Source organism: Piliocolobus tephrosceles, chromosome 4, assembly GCF_002776525.5.
Source record: "Piliocolobus tephrosceles isolate RC106 chromosome 4, ASM277652v3, whole genome shotgun sequence".
NCBI lineage: Eukaryota > Metazoa > Chordata > Mammalia > Primates > Cercopithecidae > Piliocolobus > Piliocolobus tephrosceles.
This window is the reverse complement of record NC_045437.1, coordinates 160,181,873-160,201,103: the sequence shown is the minus strand read 5'-3', so window position 1 is coordinate 160,201,103 and position 19,231 is coordinate 160,181,873. Positions and strand designations below refer to the sequence as shown.

Below are 19,231 nucleotides of genomic sequence, written 5' to 3'. Positions count from 1 at the left end.
TGGGATGAGGTGGGAGGTGGGCACAAGACACTGGTCACAAAGACCTTGCTGATAAAACAGGTTGCAGTAAAGAAGCCGGCCAAAACCCACCAAAACCATGATGGTGATTAAAGTGACTTCTGGTCCTCCTCGCTGCTCATTATACACTAATTATAATGCAGTAGCATGCTAAAACACACTCCCACCAGCACCATGACAGTTTACAAATGCCATGGCAACATCAGAAAGTTACCCTATGTGGTCTAAAAAGGGGAAGAACCCACAGTTCTTTGAATTGCCCACCCCTGTCCCAGAAAATTCATGAATAATCCACCTTTGGTTTAGCATATAATCAAGAAATAACTATAAGTATACTAAGTTGAGCAGCCCATGCCGCTGCTCTGCCTATGGAGTAGCCCTTCTTGTATTCCTTTATCTTCTTAATAAACTTGCTTTCACTTTACTCTAAGGACTCACCCTGAATTCTGTCTTGTGAGAGGCCCAGAAACCCCTCTCTTGGGGTCTGGATCGGGGGCCCTTTCCCATAACAGTACTATTGGTTTCCTTTGATCACAAAGCAACAAGGTGGCTTTGTAGTGTAACTGATTGTTTAAATATTACATAACTGGCTAAAAGTAGATGAAATTACCCAGCTTCCATAGTGGTAGTAATCTACTTCCAACTCCATTGATTTTATGTCATTGTGTTTTGTTAATAAATGTTATTGAATAAAATACCAGATCCATAGTAAATGATCTCTGGTGTTTTTATTTTTTACACAAGACCATGCACATAATGAGTGGTCAATAAATATTTGAAAACAAAAATAAATGATGTGGTATTGTGAGACATTCAAGCAGACTATAATTTTAAGACTATGTTAGACAGGACTTCTATTTGCAGAAAGCAAAAGACTTGCCACAACTGTGAGCTGGCAAAGTGGATAATAGTTAATGAGATTAGAGTCTTTACTCTTATGTGGCTTCACTACTTAGAAATTTTCACCACTTAGATGATAGTAACTTTTAATAATAAATCTTTGGAATTTTACTTTGATAGTAATTTAGACCTGAAACTGCAGCTATCATCTACTACAATGCCTTGTCTAACAAAAAGGAAAAATAAGTTTCAGGTAAATTATTTGCTAGAGGCAAATAATTAGCAGCCAGGTCTCCTAATTTTGAAGTCAGAATTATTTTGGCTTTTTCTTTAATGTCGGTGTGTTTTTAATCACAGTGACATTATTTGAGAAGATATTTGATTATTTAATATTGTCTTCTATAATAAAATAATAGTTTAGAAGATACCTTGGGATTTCAATTGTTCTATTTCAAATAACTGTCCATTTTCCATACATTTGTAATAAAAGTTTTACCAAATTATATTTTATAAAGAAAATACTAGTAAGAAAACTTGATATCGTATTAAAATATTCTAATGAAAATTAGATTCTAAAGCTAAAAGATTATTTATTTTAATAATAAAGCAAATCTATTAGTTATTAGTTTCAAAAACAGAAAATTATACTGTTTTAGTTTAATGAATTACAGAACTTTCATTATTTCTTGGACAATATTTTTATTTCCAGGTTATGCCCAAATAGTTACAAAACATAATTTGCCTATAAAATGCAACTAACATCTTTTTTTAGTTCCCAAATTTTTATCAAAGGTGCTGTCCAGCCATTATCTGCTAAGATTATGTTTTCTGAGTTATCATGTGTCTGCTGTTATTTTATGTCATTTTCAATAATACTGAAAAACGATGTGTTATTTTGCTTTGCTCATATCCTTTGGAGTTGATTATATAAGATTGACTAAAAGTGTCAGGCATAGTCTGTGACTAATTATGGGCCTCTTTGAAATGTTGAGAACCTTCTTTATCACATCAGAGTGATTTCATCTTTCTAAGGCTTCTCTTGTTCTTTTGGTTTCTCAAATATAGTGATTTTTTTCAAGATTTACAGAACTTTAGGCCGGGCGCGGTGGCTCAAGCCTGTAATCCCAGCACTTTGGGAGGCCGAGACGGGCGGATCACGAGGTCAGGAGACCATCCTGGCTAACACGGTGAAACCCAGTCTCTACTAAAAATACAAAAAAACTAGCCGGGCGAGGTGGCGGGCGCCTGTAGTCCCAGCTACTCTGGAGGCTGAGGCAGGAGAATGGCGTAAACCCAGGAGGTGGAGCTTGCAGTGAGCTGAGATCCGGCCACTGCACTCTAGCCCGGGCGACAGAGCAAGACTCCGTCTCAAAAAAAAAAAAAAAAAGATTTACAGAACTTTTAGGAATAGATACTAGAACAGCATTTTGTTCTATGTTATATTAATCCTTTAAAAGTTTTAGTTAAACTGTATTTCATTGTCCTGAAAATACTTTTCTAAGCATGTCTTTATTTATATGGTTATATCCATTGTATAGAGTGGTATTGAGATTAAGGCTTTTAAAGGAGAAAGACCATGTCAAAGAGTCCTCCTATAATAGATGGAAATTATAATAAAGCTTACACTGAACTGGAAATATTCAGATCATGTAGAAGTTTAAGAGAAAAAGTCAGGTTTAAAGGACATAACATCATAGTTTGTTGTTCTTTGATCTGCTATTTGCAGAAAGCTAAGAATTCATCAGATGAAAAGATATTTTGCGGAAATATATACAGAGTAAAACTTAGAAAGCTAAGTTATCTGTAGATTCATGTTAATGTCATGCACATAAAATTCCATTATTCTGCAGTAAACTACCGTCATACCAGAAATATAGGCTTCATTATTGAACATGACATACGAACAACTCTTGCATAATTTACCATGCAGCTGAAGCGACAAACTAGATGAATTATATGGTACTACTTACAGATAAGAAGCAATATAAAGGGTCTGTGCTAAATACAGAACATGTACTTTTAGCCAGTAATTTCCAAACTCAGACTGCACAGCATAATCACCTAAATACTTTCACTATAAATGCAGATTCCCAGATCTCACATGAATTTATTGACTAAGAAATTCTATGTCTTAAAATCCATCGTTGTCTTTAAAGAAAAATCTCTCCTATGATTCTGAAGTGTAGACTCAACATATGAATATATGGTTTAATTTATAAATATTGCATAAATATGCATAGGTAGTTGGGATAATGTGGAAGCTTTCATGGGGAAGCTGGATTTGAGATAGTGTTGGGGTTTTTTTGTTGTTGTTTTGTTTTGTTTTTTGTTTTGTTTTGTTTTGTTTGAGATAGAGTCTCACTCGTTCACCCGGGCTGGAATGCAGTGGCATGGTCTTGGCTCACTGCAACCTCCACCTCTTGGATTCAAGCAATTCTGTCTCATCCTCTCCAGTAGCTAGAATTACAGGCCTGCAGCACCACACCTAGCTAATTTTTGTATTTTTAGTAGAGATGGGGTTTTTCCCTATTGGAGAGGCTGGTCTAGAACTTCTGGCCTCAAGTGACTGCCCGCCTCGGCCTCCCAAAGTGCTGGAATTACACGTGTGAGCCACCACACCCAGTCTGAGATACAGTTTTGTAAAACAGCATGGCATTTAGGAAAGGAGTATTACTCTGAGCACAGTTGTAGAGGTAGAAATAGAAATTGCATGGAAATAATTAGTTTATAAAATAACAAATTATTTTTAATAGGGTGGAGTTGAATATAAAGTTAAAGAGGTAAATACATGCCAGCCTGGATATAGCAAGATACTGGGCTTTATCTTTTAGGCAATGGTAAACTCAATAACCAAAGATTTTTGTCCAAGGAGCATATATATGTAAATAAATTTTGAAAGAATGCATTTTCAATTAATATGTGACATTCATTGGCAGGCTGAGGACTAAAAACAAATCAAACAATAGTACGTTAGATTTGAGGTAATGAGGATTTGTGCAGAATGCTTCCTTTACTAAGGAAAATAAGAAAAGAGATGAGCCCAAGGATGATCGTAAAGGAAGAACTGATAACAAAGATAATGCAATACTAATAGTAACTTAGGAAAATACAAAGGAAAAAAAGTATTAAAAATGGTACGTCTGTATATTTAAAAGATGACAATCAAAATATTTATCAATTTGTAAACAGAATAGAATACACCAAGATAATTTATTTAAATAATTATAATTGTATTAATAAACCCTTTAAGCAAAATATTGCTACATATTTTTACACAGAAAATAATATGGCTAGTAAATAAATCATTATTTTCAGAAACACAAGCACATTTCCCCTCTTACATATAGTTTTGATACCATAAAATAATGGTGTTTTCTCAGACAAACTAGCATCAGACTATTTGTGTCAAAAAACAAATTTAGTGATATATGTATAAAACCAAGAGATTTCCCTGGTAAAAGACTGTTATACATCAAATATGTTCTTTGCAAAATATTTTACAAATGAAAATAACATTTAGTTGAAATGCAAGAAATAGGTTAAAAGTGCAGTTGATTAATAAAAGCCATATATGACATACCCACAGCCAACATCATACTGTATGGGAAAAAGTTGAATGCATTTCCCCAAAACTGGAACAATATAAGGTTACCCACTCACAACCTCTCAACATAGTACTTAGAAGTCCTAGCCAGAGCAATCAGGCAAGAGAAAGAAATAAAACATCCAAGTTTTAAAAGGGGAAGTCAAATTATCTGTGTTTGCTGATAATAAGATTGTATACCTAGCAAACTCTAAAGACTCCTTCAAAAGACTCCTAGACTTGATAAATGGCATCAGTGAAGTTTCAAGATACAAAATCAATGTAGAAGCATGTCTATACGCCAATAACATTCAAACTGAAAATGAAATCAAGAAGACGGTCCCATTTACAGTAACCACACACACAAAAGAATTACTTAGGAATACATTTAACTAAGAAGGTGAAAGACCTCTGCAAGGAGAACTGCAAAATACTGATGAAATAAATAAATGACACAAACAAAAAGAAGAACATCCCATGCTCATGGATTATAAGAATCAATATCATCAAAATGACCATATTACCCAAAGCAATCTAGAGATTCAGCACAAATCCTATCAAATTATCAATGTCATTTTTCACAGAATTAGGAAAAAAATGCTGAAATTCATATAGAATCCTAAAATAGCCTGAATAGCTGAAGCAATCCTAAGTAAAGAACAAAGCTGGAGCCATCACATTACCTGACTTTATGCTACAAGGCTATAGTAACCAAAATAGCATAGTACTGGCACAAATATAGATACACAGATCAAGGGAACAGAAAAAAGAACTCAGAAACAAAACCACATACCTGTAACCAACTGATCTTCAACAGAGTCAACAAAAAAAAAAAAATGCAATGAGGAAAGGACAACCCTATTTCATAAATGATGCTGGAAAAACTGGATAGCCATATGCAGAGCAATGAAACTGGACCCCTATCTCTCACCAAATACAAAAATTTACTCAAGGTGGATTAAAGACTTGAACGTAAGACCTGAAACTTAAAATCCTAGAAGAAAACCAAAGAAAATGCTTTTGGACATTGGCATAAGCAAGGAGTTTATGAGTAAGACCTTAAAAGCAAATGCAACAAAAACGAAGACACAAATCAGACTTAATTAAACTGAAGAGCTTCGGCACAGCAAAAGAAATAATCAACAGAGTATACAGAAAACTAACTGAATGGGAGAAAATATTTTCAAACTATGCATCTGACCAGGACTAATACTCAGAATCTGCAAGAAACAACTCAACAAACAAAAAACAAGTAGCCCCATTAAAAAGTGGGCAAAGGACATGAACACACATTCCTCAGAAGAGACACACAGGCAGCTCACAAACATATAAAAAAAATGCTCAACATCATTAATCATCCAAGAAATGCAAATTAAAACCAAAATGAGATACCATCTCATACCAGTCAGAATGGCTACTATTAAAAAGACAAAAAAGAACAGATGTTGGTGAGGATGCAGAGAAAAGGGAATACTTATACATTATTGGTGAAAATGTAAATAAATACAACCACTATAGAAAACAGTATGGAGGGTTCTCAAAGACCTAAAAATAGAACTAACATTTGACTCAGCAGTCCCACCATTGAGTATCTATGCAAAGGAAACAAGTCCTTGTATCAAAAAGACACGTGTACTCATATGTTTATCACAGCACTATTCATATTAGCAAAGTTATGGAATCAATCAGTGTGTCCACCAACAGATAACTGGCTAAAGCAGGGGTGTGTGTGTGTGTGTGTGTGTGTGTGTGTGTGTGTGTGTGTAATAATATGCAACCAAAAAAGAATGAAATTATGTCTTTTACAGCAATGTGAATGGAGCTGGAGGCCATTATCCTAAGTGAAATAACTCAGAAACAGAAAATCAAATATTTCACGTTCTCACTTGTAAGTGGGAACTAAACAATGGGCCGACATGGACATAGAGAGAGAGAGAGATAATAGACACTGAAATCTCCAAAAGTAGAGACAGTTGAAAATTTACATATTGGGTACAATGTTCACTATCTGGCTGATGAGTATACTAGAAGCCCAAACCTTACCATTTTGCTATATATCCATCCCCCGAATCTATAAAAATAAAAAAGTTTAAATGATAAAAATAAAAAAAAGAAAAAAGTACCTTTTACCTGAGAAATTCAGATTATCAAGTATTTTTATTAGCATAATTCTAACATCACCTAATCTACCAAGGAAAAGCAATTACTTTAATAACATATCTGGCTAAGACATCTTGATATTATTTATAAACATTTTAAGGCCAGAAAAAATAAGGCAGATGAGTATATTTAAAGACTGTAACAAGGATCCAGCTCTAAAAGTAGACATGTGCTAACTTCTGAACGTCAGTGATTAAATTAAATAATCATGAATCAATTATTTGTTTGCAAACCATGTATTAGACCTTTGAAAGCTGTCTGCTCAAGCATTACTGGTGTCATTCACTCTCTTTTTCTTCAAGTCATACTGTCTTTAACCCTCTTTACTCTCATGTCCTTTTCATTACCCAAAACTCTGTCTTAGATCAGCCAGAGGTTCTCAACAGCATTGTGCCCAATTTATGAGCATCAGTGTTTCTGACCCATGTTTTGCCTTGACTGTCGATGCTGCAGCTCATGTTTAATTTTAAGAAACATTTTGAGAAGGTTGCCACAACCTAGAAAATAATAACAGCAAAAAATAAAAATAAAAAAGAACCTTAACAAATCTTGTATTTCTCTTAGTGCTCAATTACCTGTGGCAAAGGAATGCAGTCCCGTGTTATCCAATGCATGCATAAGATCACAGGAAGACATGGAAATGAATGTTTTTCCTCAGAAAAACCTGCAGCATACAGGCCATGCCACCTTCAACCCTGCAATGAGAAAATTAATGTAAATACCATAACATCACCCAGACTGGGTAAGCAGACAAAACAAAAAAGATGTTTTTGAGAAACATAGAAATGCTTATGGCTTCTTGTATTTTATATATTACTTTAAACCTTGATAGTTGTAAACCTATACTGATTATTTTGGTTTGGACTAAATTGGATCTATTTAAATATGATTTCGTCCAAATGGTCAGGTGGGTAAAAAAAAGGTCCTAAAAACGTAAACTGCTTTGATTCCCAAAGTTGTCCAATCAGAGCCAGATCCAGGAAATAATAATGCCACACCACCCCAGGTCTTTTTGTAACCAAAACTTTTTGTAACCAAAACTCGGATCAGTCCCATGGCAGAACTATCAATTAAGTTAATATCTGCAGAAAGATGAGATTGTTGTGTAAGCCTTAGATTTCTCCATGATTTATAGCCTTCCTTGTGATCTGGGTAAAAATTATTCTTTGGAGGGACATAGACTAAAAACTGTCTTTCAAGAAGAATGGGTGCATGGATCTACACCATTAAACAAGAAGTTCTATTTTCTTTTTAAGTTTTGAGAATATGATACTAAATAAAAAAATAAATTCTAGTAGTATTGAATATATTGATGTTTACATTGTTTTATGTTACAAAATGCCTTCATATATTTCCCAACTTCTGTTATTTAATCTAAACCATAATTGAGAATTAGAGTATATATTTTAAGTAGATAGAGCCTACACTTGCATAACAAATACTAATGAATGATTTAGCATTTATATCTGTGACTTAGTAGCTTTTAACAGCACTCCTGCCTGATTGTCAGTGGGTTAATTTATGTTTAATACCTTTGGTTTTACCCTGTGCATATAATCTCCAGGGGAACAATTTGAATCATACAAAATAATATTACCAAAATGTAAGAAGATAAATTGTCATATGTATTTTTCCAGGCATAAGACTCAGTCAAATGAGAAAACTTGGTTTCCTCATGGAAATACAAAAATTCTCTTTTGGGGGCCAAATAATTAACTAACATTTCTAAGAAATAATCTGTTCAAGGTAAATAACACTGATTAAGACAAAAAGTTAAGCAATTCTAGAGCAGATGTACTAAATCCATTTATTCAATAGCAGTATAATTCCTTTCTCCAACAATTACTTTACAGTGTATTTCCTTTCTCCAACAAGTCCTTGAAATATTACGTGGCAGAAAATAATGGATGAAAAGAAAATTTTATTAAAATTGCATTTTCTCTATTTATTATTCCTTGAAGGTGTACCCCAAAATACAGAAGCGCAATGGTTAGGAAAATCTAAGGTCTTTAAAAATGGAATAATTATGTTAGAATACAATTCATTCCCATATGCAAAAGAAATAATTGTAGCAGGAGTGACTTTCATTATGCATTCCAGAACACACTATTGTTTTACAAAAAGGGAGGCCAAGTCTACATGACCAAATATTCTATACCAAGTTCTCATTTCAAACACTTCAACTATTGCTATAAATCTCAGTCACTTGTGATGATGTGCATTGATTTTTATAGAAGCCTGAAATCACAGCTCCAGATAATCCATTTAGATGTGACTGTTAGCTGGGGAAACTAGGAATATGAAATAACTGTGAGCATATTTTTGCTTTGCTGTTTCCTTGTAATTTCAACCTCAATAATAGTATTTATTAATTTGTATTCCCATAAAGGTAGATATATTGAGCACATTTATTTTTCTTTTTAATTTTCTCTACTAAAATTCAAAAGAAGCTTAAATGAAGGCTATGAAACTGAAGCTTAAAAGTACAACACATTGAACCTGGGAATTATATCTTTAATAAGCCTAAAAACATTTATAAGTAAAAATATTATTCATTCTTTACTTTTTCATCATAGGAGGTGTGTGTGTGTATATCTCTTTGTTGCTTAAATTCCAGAAGGTAATATAAATGAATCAAAGAGAGTGTACAAAATCTGCCCCCATTTAAATGCTTGAAGTTTGTTTTTACTGACATATATGATACTGCATGGATTGAATTCACTACATTCTATTTCACAGCTGCTCTGACTTTCAAGTGCCTGGGAGATCAGTGGCCAGTGTACTGCCGAGTGATCCGTGAAAAGAACCTATGTCAGGACATGAGGTGGTATCAGCGCTGCTGTGAAACATGCAGGGACTTCTATGCCCAAAAGCTGCAGCAGAAGAGTTGACCTCTAGCAGGCTGGCTGGATCACAGCTCTTTGCAATTACATTATTTATAAACACACACACTAGCATGTTTTTCAGACCAAATATTATCAGATTACATATAATTTAATCAAATTAATTTATTTTTTTGCCTGCCAAACATCCAATGTGGTGCTTGTTTTGGTTACACAAACATTTTGATTTATACTATATGGCTTCATAAATAATTTTATATGAATGAATTAGTTGGATCCAGTAATATAATGAAAAGAAAAAGGAAAAAAATAGATCATTATACTTAAAACAATGTTTTGTTGTTTTGTTAGGGCTATCTCTAAGGTGCTACTCTCTCCCCACCAATAACATTGAATTATCCAGAATGTATACTGACTTAGCATAATAGTTTAGGTATATATGAAGAGAAACTATTTTTGTTTTTTGGTGTCCTGCTGCAGAATTAGCCCATTTTCTGTTATCTGCAGGAGATGTGTAAACATAATGAACCTCATGGTGTTGAACAGGTTTTTAGAGAATGTATTATGAATTTGGTTCAGATTTATAGACATCCATAGGAAAAATTCTGCTGTAATTATAACCTTATTTTGATATGGAAAGGAAAAGTCAAAATAGAGACTTTGATCATGTTCATGAACATGTACTTGAACACAAGTATTGTAACAATGAAACACTGTAATTATTTACACTGAATCACAATTGCACTGTTGATATAGTGTAGAGAAATCCTTAGAAATGGTAACATCTTACAAAAATGTGTATTATTTTAACATGTTATCACTAGATTTTAGCTTTTTTAAAAATATTTTTAACAAAGAAAACATTGATCCACCCATTTCCCTGTATCTTTTTAGCAGATTTATTAGAGTATAGTACTTAGCCTCACGAATCATAATTAGAAAATTTACTAATATTTCTCAGCCTTTTCCCTAGGAACAAGGAAAAACAGAAAGCATATAATACTGTAGTAGTTTCATTGTGTTTTTCTTCCTTTTAAAAATTAAAAAGTTTTACAGTTATGTGAAACGTTCAAAAGCCAGCTTAAAATTTTTCTTGTGAGAAAATATTGTACATGATTCACATGATTTCTTAGATTTTTCAATAAAATATGTAAAACTTCCCATTGAGAGACAATTCTTCATAGACTTGTCACATATCCACATGTCTGACCAACAAAGGTACTGTCTACTTTTGTTCTGGAGTATCTTCTAGAGGATGTTTGTATAGTGAACTGCCTTGGAGGATAGTATCTCTCTTGGGAGCAAAGGGCAAACATGCTTCTCATTATAAAAGTTTCAGGTTCCCTAAAATTGGGGTTTCTTTACTATAAGACAATCCAATGCATGTGCTGAGGTCGCCTGGCTCTCTTCATGTCACCGTATGGGAAATGGGGCTCAAGGAGCCAGTACAGGAAAAGCTGATTCCCTGGCTACTATTGCTGTGAGTAATGAAGTCGTTTGTCTCTAATGCAGGAGTCTCATGTCTTCTGCCCTGAAATCATAATAGGCTAACTTGATAAGTTGCAAGTAGGGCAAAACCTCAAAAGCTTCACAGTTCTTTACATTTCTCTCATTAATATTTTTCACCCTCATTTTAATAAATGTGTTTTAATATCAAGGTCATATTTTTTCCTAGATTGACCCTTCCTGTGTAAATCCTTTAATTTAATTGCTGAGATATAGGGTTAACCAATATCAACAAATTTTATGTGAGATAGTAGATGAATGGGAGAAGGAAAAAATGAAAATAGTAAGTTCTATCCCTTGACTCCTGAATCCATAACTCTAGATAGAAATAGCACCATGTATTGGTTGATAATTCAGACAATATACATCTGAGAGAACATTATCTCAGACCTCCAAAGTGTTTTCATCCACCTGGTAGGAGACTAAACCTTTCTTAAAAAGACATATCATTCTGTTAGGCCATCTGCTTCGGGGTGATGGGGAGCATGGTACTATGAGAGATTTACATGACAGGGGGCCCCTGTCCACACTTTATTGGCTATCACATAAGTTCCTTGAACAAAAACAATATTGTGTGAATTACCCTAACAGTGAGTGAGACATTTGTTTAGTTCACAGATGGCATTTTGGCAGGAACATTACAAACTGGGAAAGCAAATTTATTTCAGATCAACTGACTGTTTTTGCAAGAACAAGCTACTGCCTCTTCTGTGATAGAAGGAGTCTAATGTAATCAACCTACAATCAAGATGGCGGATTGCTTCTACCATAGAAGGGTACCATAATGTCTTCTCTGCTATTGTTAGATGGAACCCTCAGCAGTGACTGTAGCTAGATTGACCTTGGTGAAAGTAAGTTCATGTTGCTTAGCCCATGCATAATCTCCACTCCTGCTACCATTATCTCTTTATTTTTGAGGGTATTGGTCAAGGACAGAGGTGCGTGGAAGAGACTGATCAACATCAAAAGAACATGTCATCTTATCCACCTGATGATCAAGATCAGTTTCTCCTAAGTATGCTGTTTGGTGAACATTCAAATGGAATATAAGTATATACAGTTCAAGGAGTTCTATCCACATTCTTTTTCCTCAGAACTTGATTATTACCAGTTTTTGTCATGCTCCTTTCAAATTCCTACCAAGCCCATTAGACACAGCCCATAAGTTAGTACATATCCATACCTCTGGCTGTTTTTTCTTCTGGTCAAAATAAACAGCCAGATGCACAGCTTGAATTCCTTCTGAGAGGATTTTTCTTACTAATCATTCAGGTCACCTCTGTGCAGGGTTGTAGAGCTACAGCTGTCTACTCTTGGTTATGCTAGCATATTGTGAAGAACCATTAGTAAACCAGGACCAAATGTTTTCTGTCTCAGTCAATTCATTATGATAAAGTCTCTACGAGGCTGTGTGGGTTGAGAGAGTGGAGGCAATGTAGCAGTAGTAGGACCCTTAACCATCAGATCCAATTATTCAAGGAACTCATGCCTAAACGTGTGCTCAAGACTAATCTTGTACCCTTGATGATGGAGTGATATTATGCCCAGGTAACCTGGGTGGATCAGACACCACCGAGGTTATAATGAGCAGTTCAAGTTACATGGGAATTTGGTGACCTGTGGTCAAGCATTAAACATTTACTAGCATTTCATTGCAAACCAGAAATAGTTTCTCAAAACAGAAATAATTATTTGTAGAAAAGGACACAGCTTTCTCCAAAGTTATTAAGACCTCACGGTGATTCACCAATAGGATTCTGCTGGAAGCTCCATATAGGATCCTTATGTAAGTGCCATCATGTCTGCTGTGCCATATTGCCTAACTAGCAGAGTAGCTTCAATTGCAACCTGAACTGATTATAGATTCTCTCCTTATTCTGTGCGCTACATGAAACTGGAAGTCTCTGGGATTACTCAGTAATAATGTGTAAAGTAGCATTCCAAAATGAGTTATACATGTCACAGCCCAAATGGGATGTGTCTCTCTTAGGAAGGGCTAGAGGCAGGAATTTGCACTTTACTTAGAAGATATATCTCAACATGTCACTGAATTCCTATAAACTTTACCAAGCTATGAAACTCCTGAAGTTTTTGAGAAACCATTCTCAAGGAGAACTGACCTCCCCTTCATTCAGGGAGTTCTGGGTCTGAGAATCATCTCTCCAGTGAAAACTGATAAAGGGAATGCACTTATCTGGTGTGGTGATTCAAATGCAACTTGTGTTCACTAAGTATAGAGATATAATGGTTACATAAATCAAGAAACACTTCAGTAGAATGCCCACATATTTCAGTCCTAAGGAATCCCTGGTCAATTGGCCAATACCAAAATTTTTGCAGGTTAGTCTGTTTGGACTGCTATACCAAAGTGCCTTAGACTGGCTCATTTATAAACAGAAATTTGTTGTTCACAGTTCTGGTAGTTGGGAAGTCCAAGATCAAGCACCAGCAGATTTGGTGTCTGGCAAGGACATGTTCATCATAAATGGTGCCTTCGTTTTTTCCTGACATGGCAGAAGGGGTAAGGATGCTTGCTAAAGACTTTTGTAAGGGTGTTACTTCCATTCATGAGAACTCTGCCTTGTGATTTAATCATGTCCTTAAGGCTCTACCTCTTAGTTCTATCACAGTGGGTATTAAGTTTCAACATATTAGTTTGGTAGGGGTGGCAGGGGGAACCAACATTCAGACCATAGCAATTCCCTTTACTACATTGAATCTGCTGCTCTTTGTAATATCCATGCACGCATGGTCTTTGGAAGTTAAATCCTGCCACTTGGTTCCTGGCCATGTGGAATTTATTATACTCATTAAATTCTATAAGATCAGTTCTATGGCAGCATTTCCCAATGTTATTCCTGGCTTCCAGAGAATAGCCACTACAGAGTTCTTTAAGGATTCCAACGCTGCCTTCACCACTGTATCTTTCAAAGCCTTGATTATGGAATGTCCTCTGGGCCCTCTTGGGGAATATATCTAACAGGTGGATGAACATACCTATCATATTAAAACCAGTCTTCCTAAATGTATACCTTTCTCTATACTACATTGCAGCAAGGAAGTCTGGCATCTCAACTTTGCTCAATATGAACCACTATTGGGTCCAGTTTTCAGTCAAACTGTTAGAATTACACTCAGTCATATCAACTAATGCCTTAAATCCAGAATCTCTACTTATCCCATACATATAAAAAAAAAATCAAGCTAATCCAAGATTGTGTTTCTTCCATCCTAATCTAAAACCTTTAAGAAACATCCCCACACAGTTTATATGACTTTGCAAAATCTTGTAATTCTTTTAGAACCTTAAAGTACAACCTCATCAGTCACAGTTTTTACCTGGTCCCCTTGAATCTTCCAGGACGTGAGTCTGAGTATGGATTTAGCAGACAATGACAGATAGGGAAAGGTCCTGAGGAAAATCAGCAGTACAACTGAAAAAGGTTTGCTGTGTTGAGGTGCCTCAACACAGTAAAGGCTGTATGTGTCAAATCCGTAGTTAACATCATATTAAACAGAGAAAAGCTGAAAACTTTTCATCTAAAAATGGGAATAAACAAGGGAGCCTACATCACTCCTATTCAACATAGTGTTGAGAATCACAGCCAGAGAAATTACAGAAGAGAAAGAAACAAAGGGCATGCAAATTGGAAAGGAAGAAGTAAAATTTGGCCCTGTTTGCAGAGGACATGATCTTATATATAGAAAAACCTAAATACTCTTAGAACTGATAAATTCAGTAAAATCTCAGTATACAAAATCAACATACAAAAGTCAGTAGTGCTTCTACATGCTAACAATGACAACCTGGAAAAGACATCAAGAAAGCAATCCCATTTACATTAGCTCCAAAATAAAATGAAATAAAATACCTGGGAATAAATTTAACCAATGAAGTAAACAATCTCTGCATGTAAAACAAACTATAAAATACTGATGAAAGAAATTCAATAAGACACAAACAAATGAAAAGGCATCCCATGGCCATGAACTGGAAAAAATTAATGTTGTTAAAATGACCATACTCCCCCAAACAATCTACAAATTCAATGAAATCATTATCAAAGTGGCAATAGCATTCTTCACCAGAAATACAAAAGGCAATTCTAAAATTTGTATGAAACCATAAAAGGCTTCCATGCTTATTGCAGCACTATTTACAATAGTCAAGATATGGAATCAACCCAAGTATCTATCAACAGATGAATGCATAAAGAAACTGTGGTATATATAGACAATAGAATACAGCTCAGCCATAAAAAAGAATGAAATCCTGTCATTTGCAGCAACATAGATGAGCCTAGAGGACATTATGTTACATAAAATAAGCCAGAAACAGAAAGTTAAACGCTACATGCCTCACTCAAATGCAGAAGCTAAAATATATTGATCTGATAGAAGTAAAGAGTAAAGAAGTCCCAGAGGCTGGGAATGGTAGGGGAAAGGGGGGATAGGGAGAGATTTATTAAAGGAAACAAAATTACAGCCAGTTATAAGGAATAACCTCTAGTGTTCTATATCACTCTAGGATGACCATAGTTAACATTAATATATATTTTCAAACAGCTAGAAGAAAAATGATATTGAACATTCCCAACAGAAAGAAATGATCAGTATTTGAGATGCTGGATATGCTAATTACCTTGATCTGATAACTATACATTGAAACATCACTATGTACCCATAAAAAATATGGAAATATGTGGGTATATATATGTGTGGGTGTAACTATTATGTATCAATTTTTAAGATAAAAATATTTAAAGGTTTTATTTCAGAGCAGTCACAGAAGCTTTTTCTACTCCTAACTTGGATCTTGAACTGTGACTTTAAATTCCATCTTATCATTTTCTTTCTCTAAGTTCTTCAGCACATTTAGAAGCAGTGAATCATCTCCACAGTCAGTATTCTCTTTGTTTGTGAAAAGATTCTAATGCAGCAGATAATAACTCTGCACATTGCCTCTGTAGCCACTTAGATTATACAGGCACTAGGGGTGACTATAGGTGAGAATTTAAATAACTGTTGAATCCCACTTACCCCTGGCAATAGGGTCATTCATGTCTTTAAATCTAGTCTTTAAATGTCTTTAAATCTAGAGAACACGTTTCAAATTTTATTTTTAAAGTTCTGTTTCCTGGAAACACTTCTAGTTGGTTTAGTCAGCAGAGCAGTTTCAGGGAGTTATAGGATAATGTAGTTGAGCTCACACAACTGTAAGAGGAGATGGGAAACTGAAGGGCTGTAAGAAGAGTTGGAGGATGAGAGGAGTCACCAGCCAATCAATCCAAGGGGCAGGCACAGCCCGCTAAGAAAAACTATGAAGGCGTAGTCTGCAAGGAAATCTATGGGATGTTGTTGCCTCTGTGTACTTTCCTTCTTTACAGGTTCACAGCCAGCATCTGATAGTGAATCTGACTTTTCTGTTGGTCAACAGGAACAACAGTTGGAAAGAAAAAACGGGTCTGGAGCTCAAGAGAGCAAAGTCAAACTGGAATCTGCCAGGCACATACACTCTGTCACTGCATCTGACTAAAAAAGAGTTGCAGGTTAATGGATGCTGTTTCAATTTGGCCTTCAGAATCTCAAGGAAGTCCCTCTTCTGGTCATATCTCACCTAGAATCACACAGGGAAGAGGTACTCTGGGAAACATAGTTGAATTTTTAACTACAGATTGTTAATTTGGCTTTAATTTTTAATTTTTCCTGTTTTGCTTTTAAAGCAGTTATACCTAAAGTGAAAATACATGTTCATATCCACTCTCAAAATAACAGCAAACTTTTTTAGTGCTTAATATATGCTGAGCATTCTGTTGGCCACTATACATATTAAACCTCAGAGCAACCTTTAAGATACCATTATCTTTTGTTTTTAGCTGAGGAAACTGAACCTCAGTGAGACTCAGAATCTTGCCCAAAAACACAAGTTAGTTGGATGTATAGAGGCTCCCTATTACATAAATACCGTGCATTCAATTATTCTAATTGCCACTCTTATTTACCAATTTTGAAAACATGAGAAAGGCACAGGATTTATATAACCCAATCACAGTCTTGCTTTTTAATCAAAACTATGCAAATAATTTCTAAATTATCTCAGTTTGATGAACCTCGACAGCTCATCTGATCATTGTACAGGCACTGGAGCTGGAAATACCTTCAGATGTTTCCACTGGCCTTTGGTAATCTTGAAAGAAAGAATAAAAGGGGAAAATGTGAATTATTAAGTTGGTGCAAAAGGATTTGCAATTACTTTTAATGGCAAAAACCACAATTACTTTTGCACCAACCTAATAATATATAAACAGTTTTGCCTAGTGAAGCCGTATTTAATTGTATTTTTCCAATTCTTGTGGTTCAGAAACAATTACCATGGATGCAAATTCATCCATGGGAAAATGATACTGTATTTTTTTTTAAATGCTGTAAAGAAAGAGCAAATGATTAGTTGCATGGTAGGAGTTGAGAGGCCTCCGATATCCACATTCCCTTCAGACTGCTCTTCCAATATAGTAACTCTTTATTTATATGTGTTTATACCCTATGTCACTCTTGAACAAAGCTATTATTGACAATAAGGCACTAGAAACCCTAACCCAGTATTTTTTAAAATTATGATCAAGTAACTTATTTTTGAAGAGTTAATAGGAAAACAATGAAGGAGACGTTATGTGATCAGATAAATTTTGAAACTGTTAGAGTTAACAAAACAGAATCTCTCCACCTTCAAGATGAGCTTATGGAACTATAAACTACCAGAAGAGAATTATACAGGATGTCATTTTAGGCAATGGAATCCTTTTTCACAGAGTATGGTTGGAATACAGATTTAAAAATGAAGCACCAAGGCATTTGTTAAAAGTTTAACTGGATTATCAATTTTCAATCATAGTTAAGTCCTAATAGAATGGAAGAGACAACAGCAATCATTATTTATTGATCAAGGGGCTTCATTAGGGTCTTCAGACATGACTCATTTGGAAGAGGCCATCTTATAGTACTGCTCGTTTGTGAAGTATCCTTTAGTGTAAAGGCCCTTAAAACAAAAATTTGAAGTATAGTGTCAAACAAAAGATAAGAAGATGAGAGTATAAATTATCACTGTAAGGTTTCAAAGGAGACAAAAGTTATACCTACTAGGGAAAATATGTAAAGGTTTTGCAAAAGGCTAGGTATCAGCGATGACCCATGAATGATGATTAGGAGGTAGTCGATAGCCATGGATGGGAAGGAATGTTTCTAGGCAGTAGAGCTGGCATTAGCAGAGACACAGGTTCTCACTTATAAGTAAGAGCTAGGAAATGGCCACACATGGATATAAAGATGGAAACAACAGACAGTGGGGGTTTTATAAGGGGTAGAAAGGAAGGGGGGCAAGGGCTGAAAAACCACCACTAATACTATGTTCACTATTTGGGTAATAGGTTCACTAGAAGCCCAGACAACACCATTATGCAATATACTCATGTAATAAGCCTGCACCTTTACCCCCTGAATCTATACTTTAAAAAGTAAAAGCTTGATTTCCTGATTGTCAGTCATGTAGGCTACCTACAGGGATAGCAATGAGAAATAAGAATTGATGGTTTGGAGATAAAGGCAGACAAAGGATGGTGGGAGAAGATGGAGACTAAACTTGTAAGTAGAACAAGACAGTATTGAAGCCTTGGGCAACTAGGGAATGACGGAAGTATTGAAAGGAAGGACGCCTAAGGAAAACTGAAGGCTCATACCACCTACCTCATGCTTTGGCTAAGGAAAAAGCCTAATCAAATATATTTGGATCTAGGTTCTGTGTTTCTACTTGCCAATATAGAAAGCCAAAGACAAGTAAATTTCTTCTTGAAGGTGTGTGTTATTCCCCAAAGAATCTTTTACGAAGAGCAAGCAGCCTGAGAAATATTTGTTCATTAGATATATTCTGGCAGCAAGCAGGAAAATCCAGAAAGTACCAAGCACATGCACATACACATAATACACTTGATTCTTGAAACACTTGTGGTTTCACTGTTTTGTTATTAACTGTCATTATGAAGTACCTATTACTTTCTCTAGTAAATGCATTTATAAAACTATCCAAACCTATTTAAATATTGTAAAATAGCGATAGAGTTTGGGTCCAAAACATTCTCAGAGAAAAAGTTAACTGCTTAATTCAGTTTTACAACTATAAGTAGGGCAGATATTTTTTTAACACACCCCCTCATGTTTATTGCTGTGAAGAAGATAAGTACTCTCCAGTGTCTTGCTTGATTCAAGAACATCCTGGCTGCTGACTCTT

At 35.1% G+C, this 19,231-nt stretch overlaps 1 protein-coding gene across 1 annotated transcript in view; it reads left to right on the top strand.

The window, feature by feature from the left end:
• The window catches only part of ADAMTS19 (ADAM metallopeptidase with thrombospondin type 1 motif 19), a 252,046-nt gene extending 242,554 nt beyond the window's left edge, over positions 1–9,492 (top strand). The window contains exons 22-24 of the mRNA XM_026454497.1: positions 2,444–2,476; positions 7,166–7,343; positions 9,341–9,492. Coding sequence (XP_026310282.1) covers positions 2,444–2,476; positions 7,166–7,343; positions 9,341–9,492 — 363 coding nt within the window. The remainder of the gene's footprint in view (positions 1–2,443; positions 2,477–7,165; positions 7,344–9,340) is intronic.
• The last annotated feature ends 9,739 nt before the right edge of the window (positions 9,493–19,231 follow it).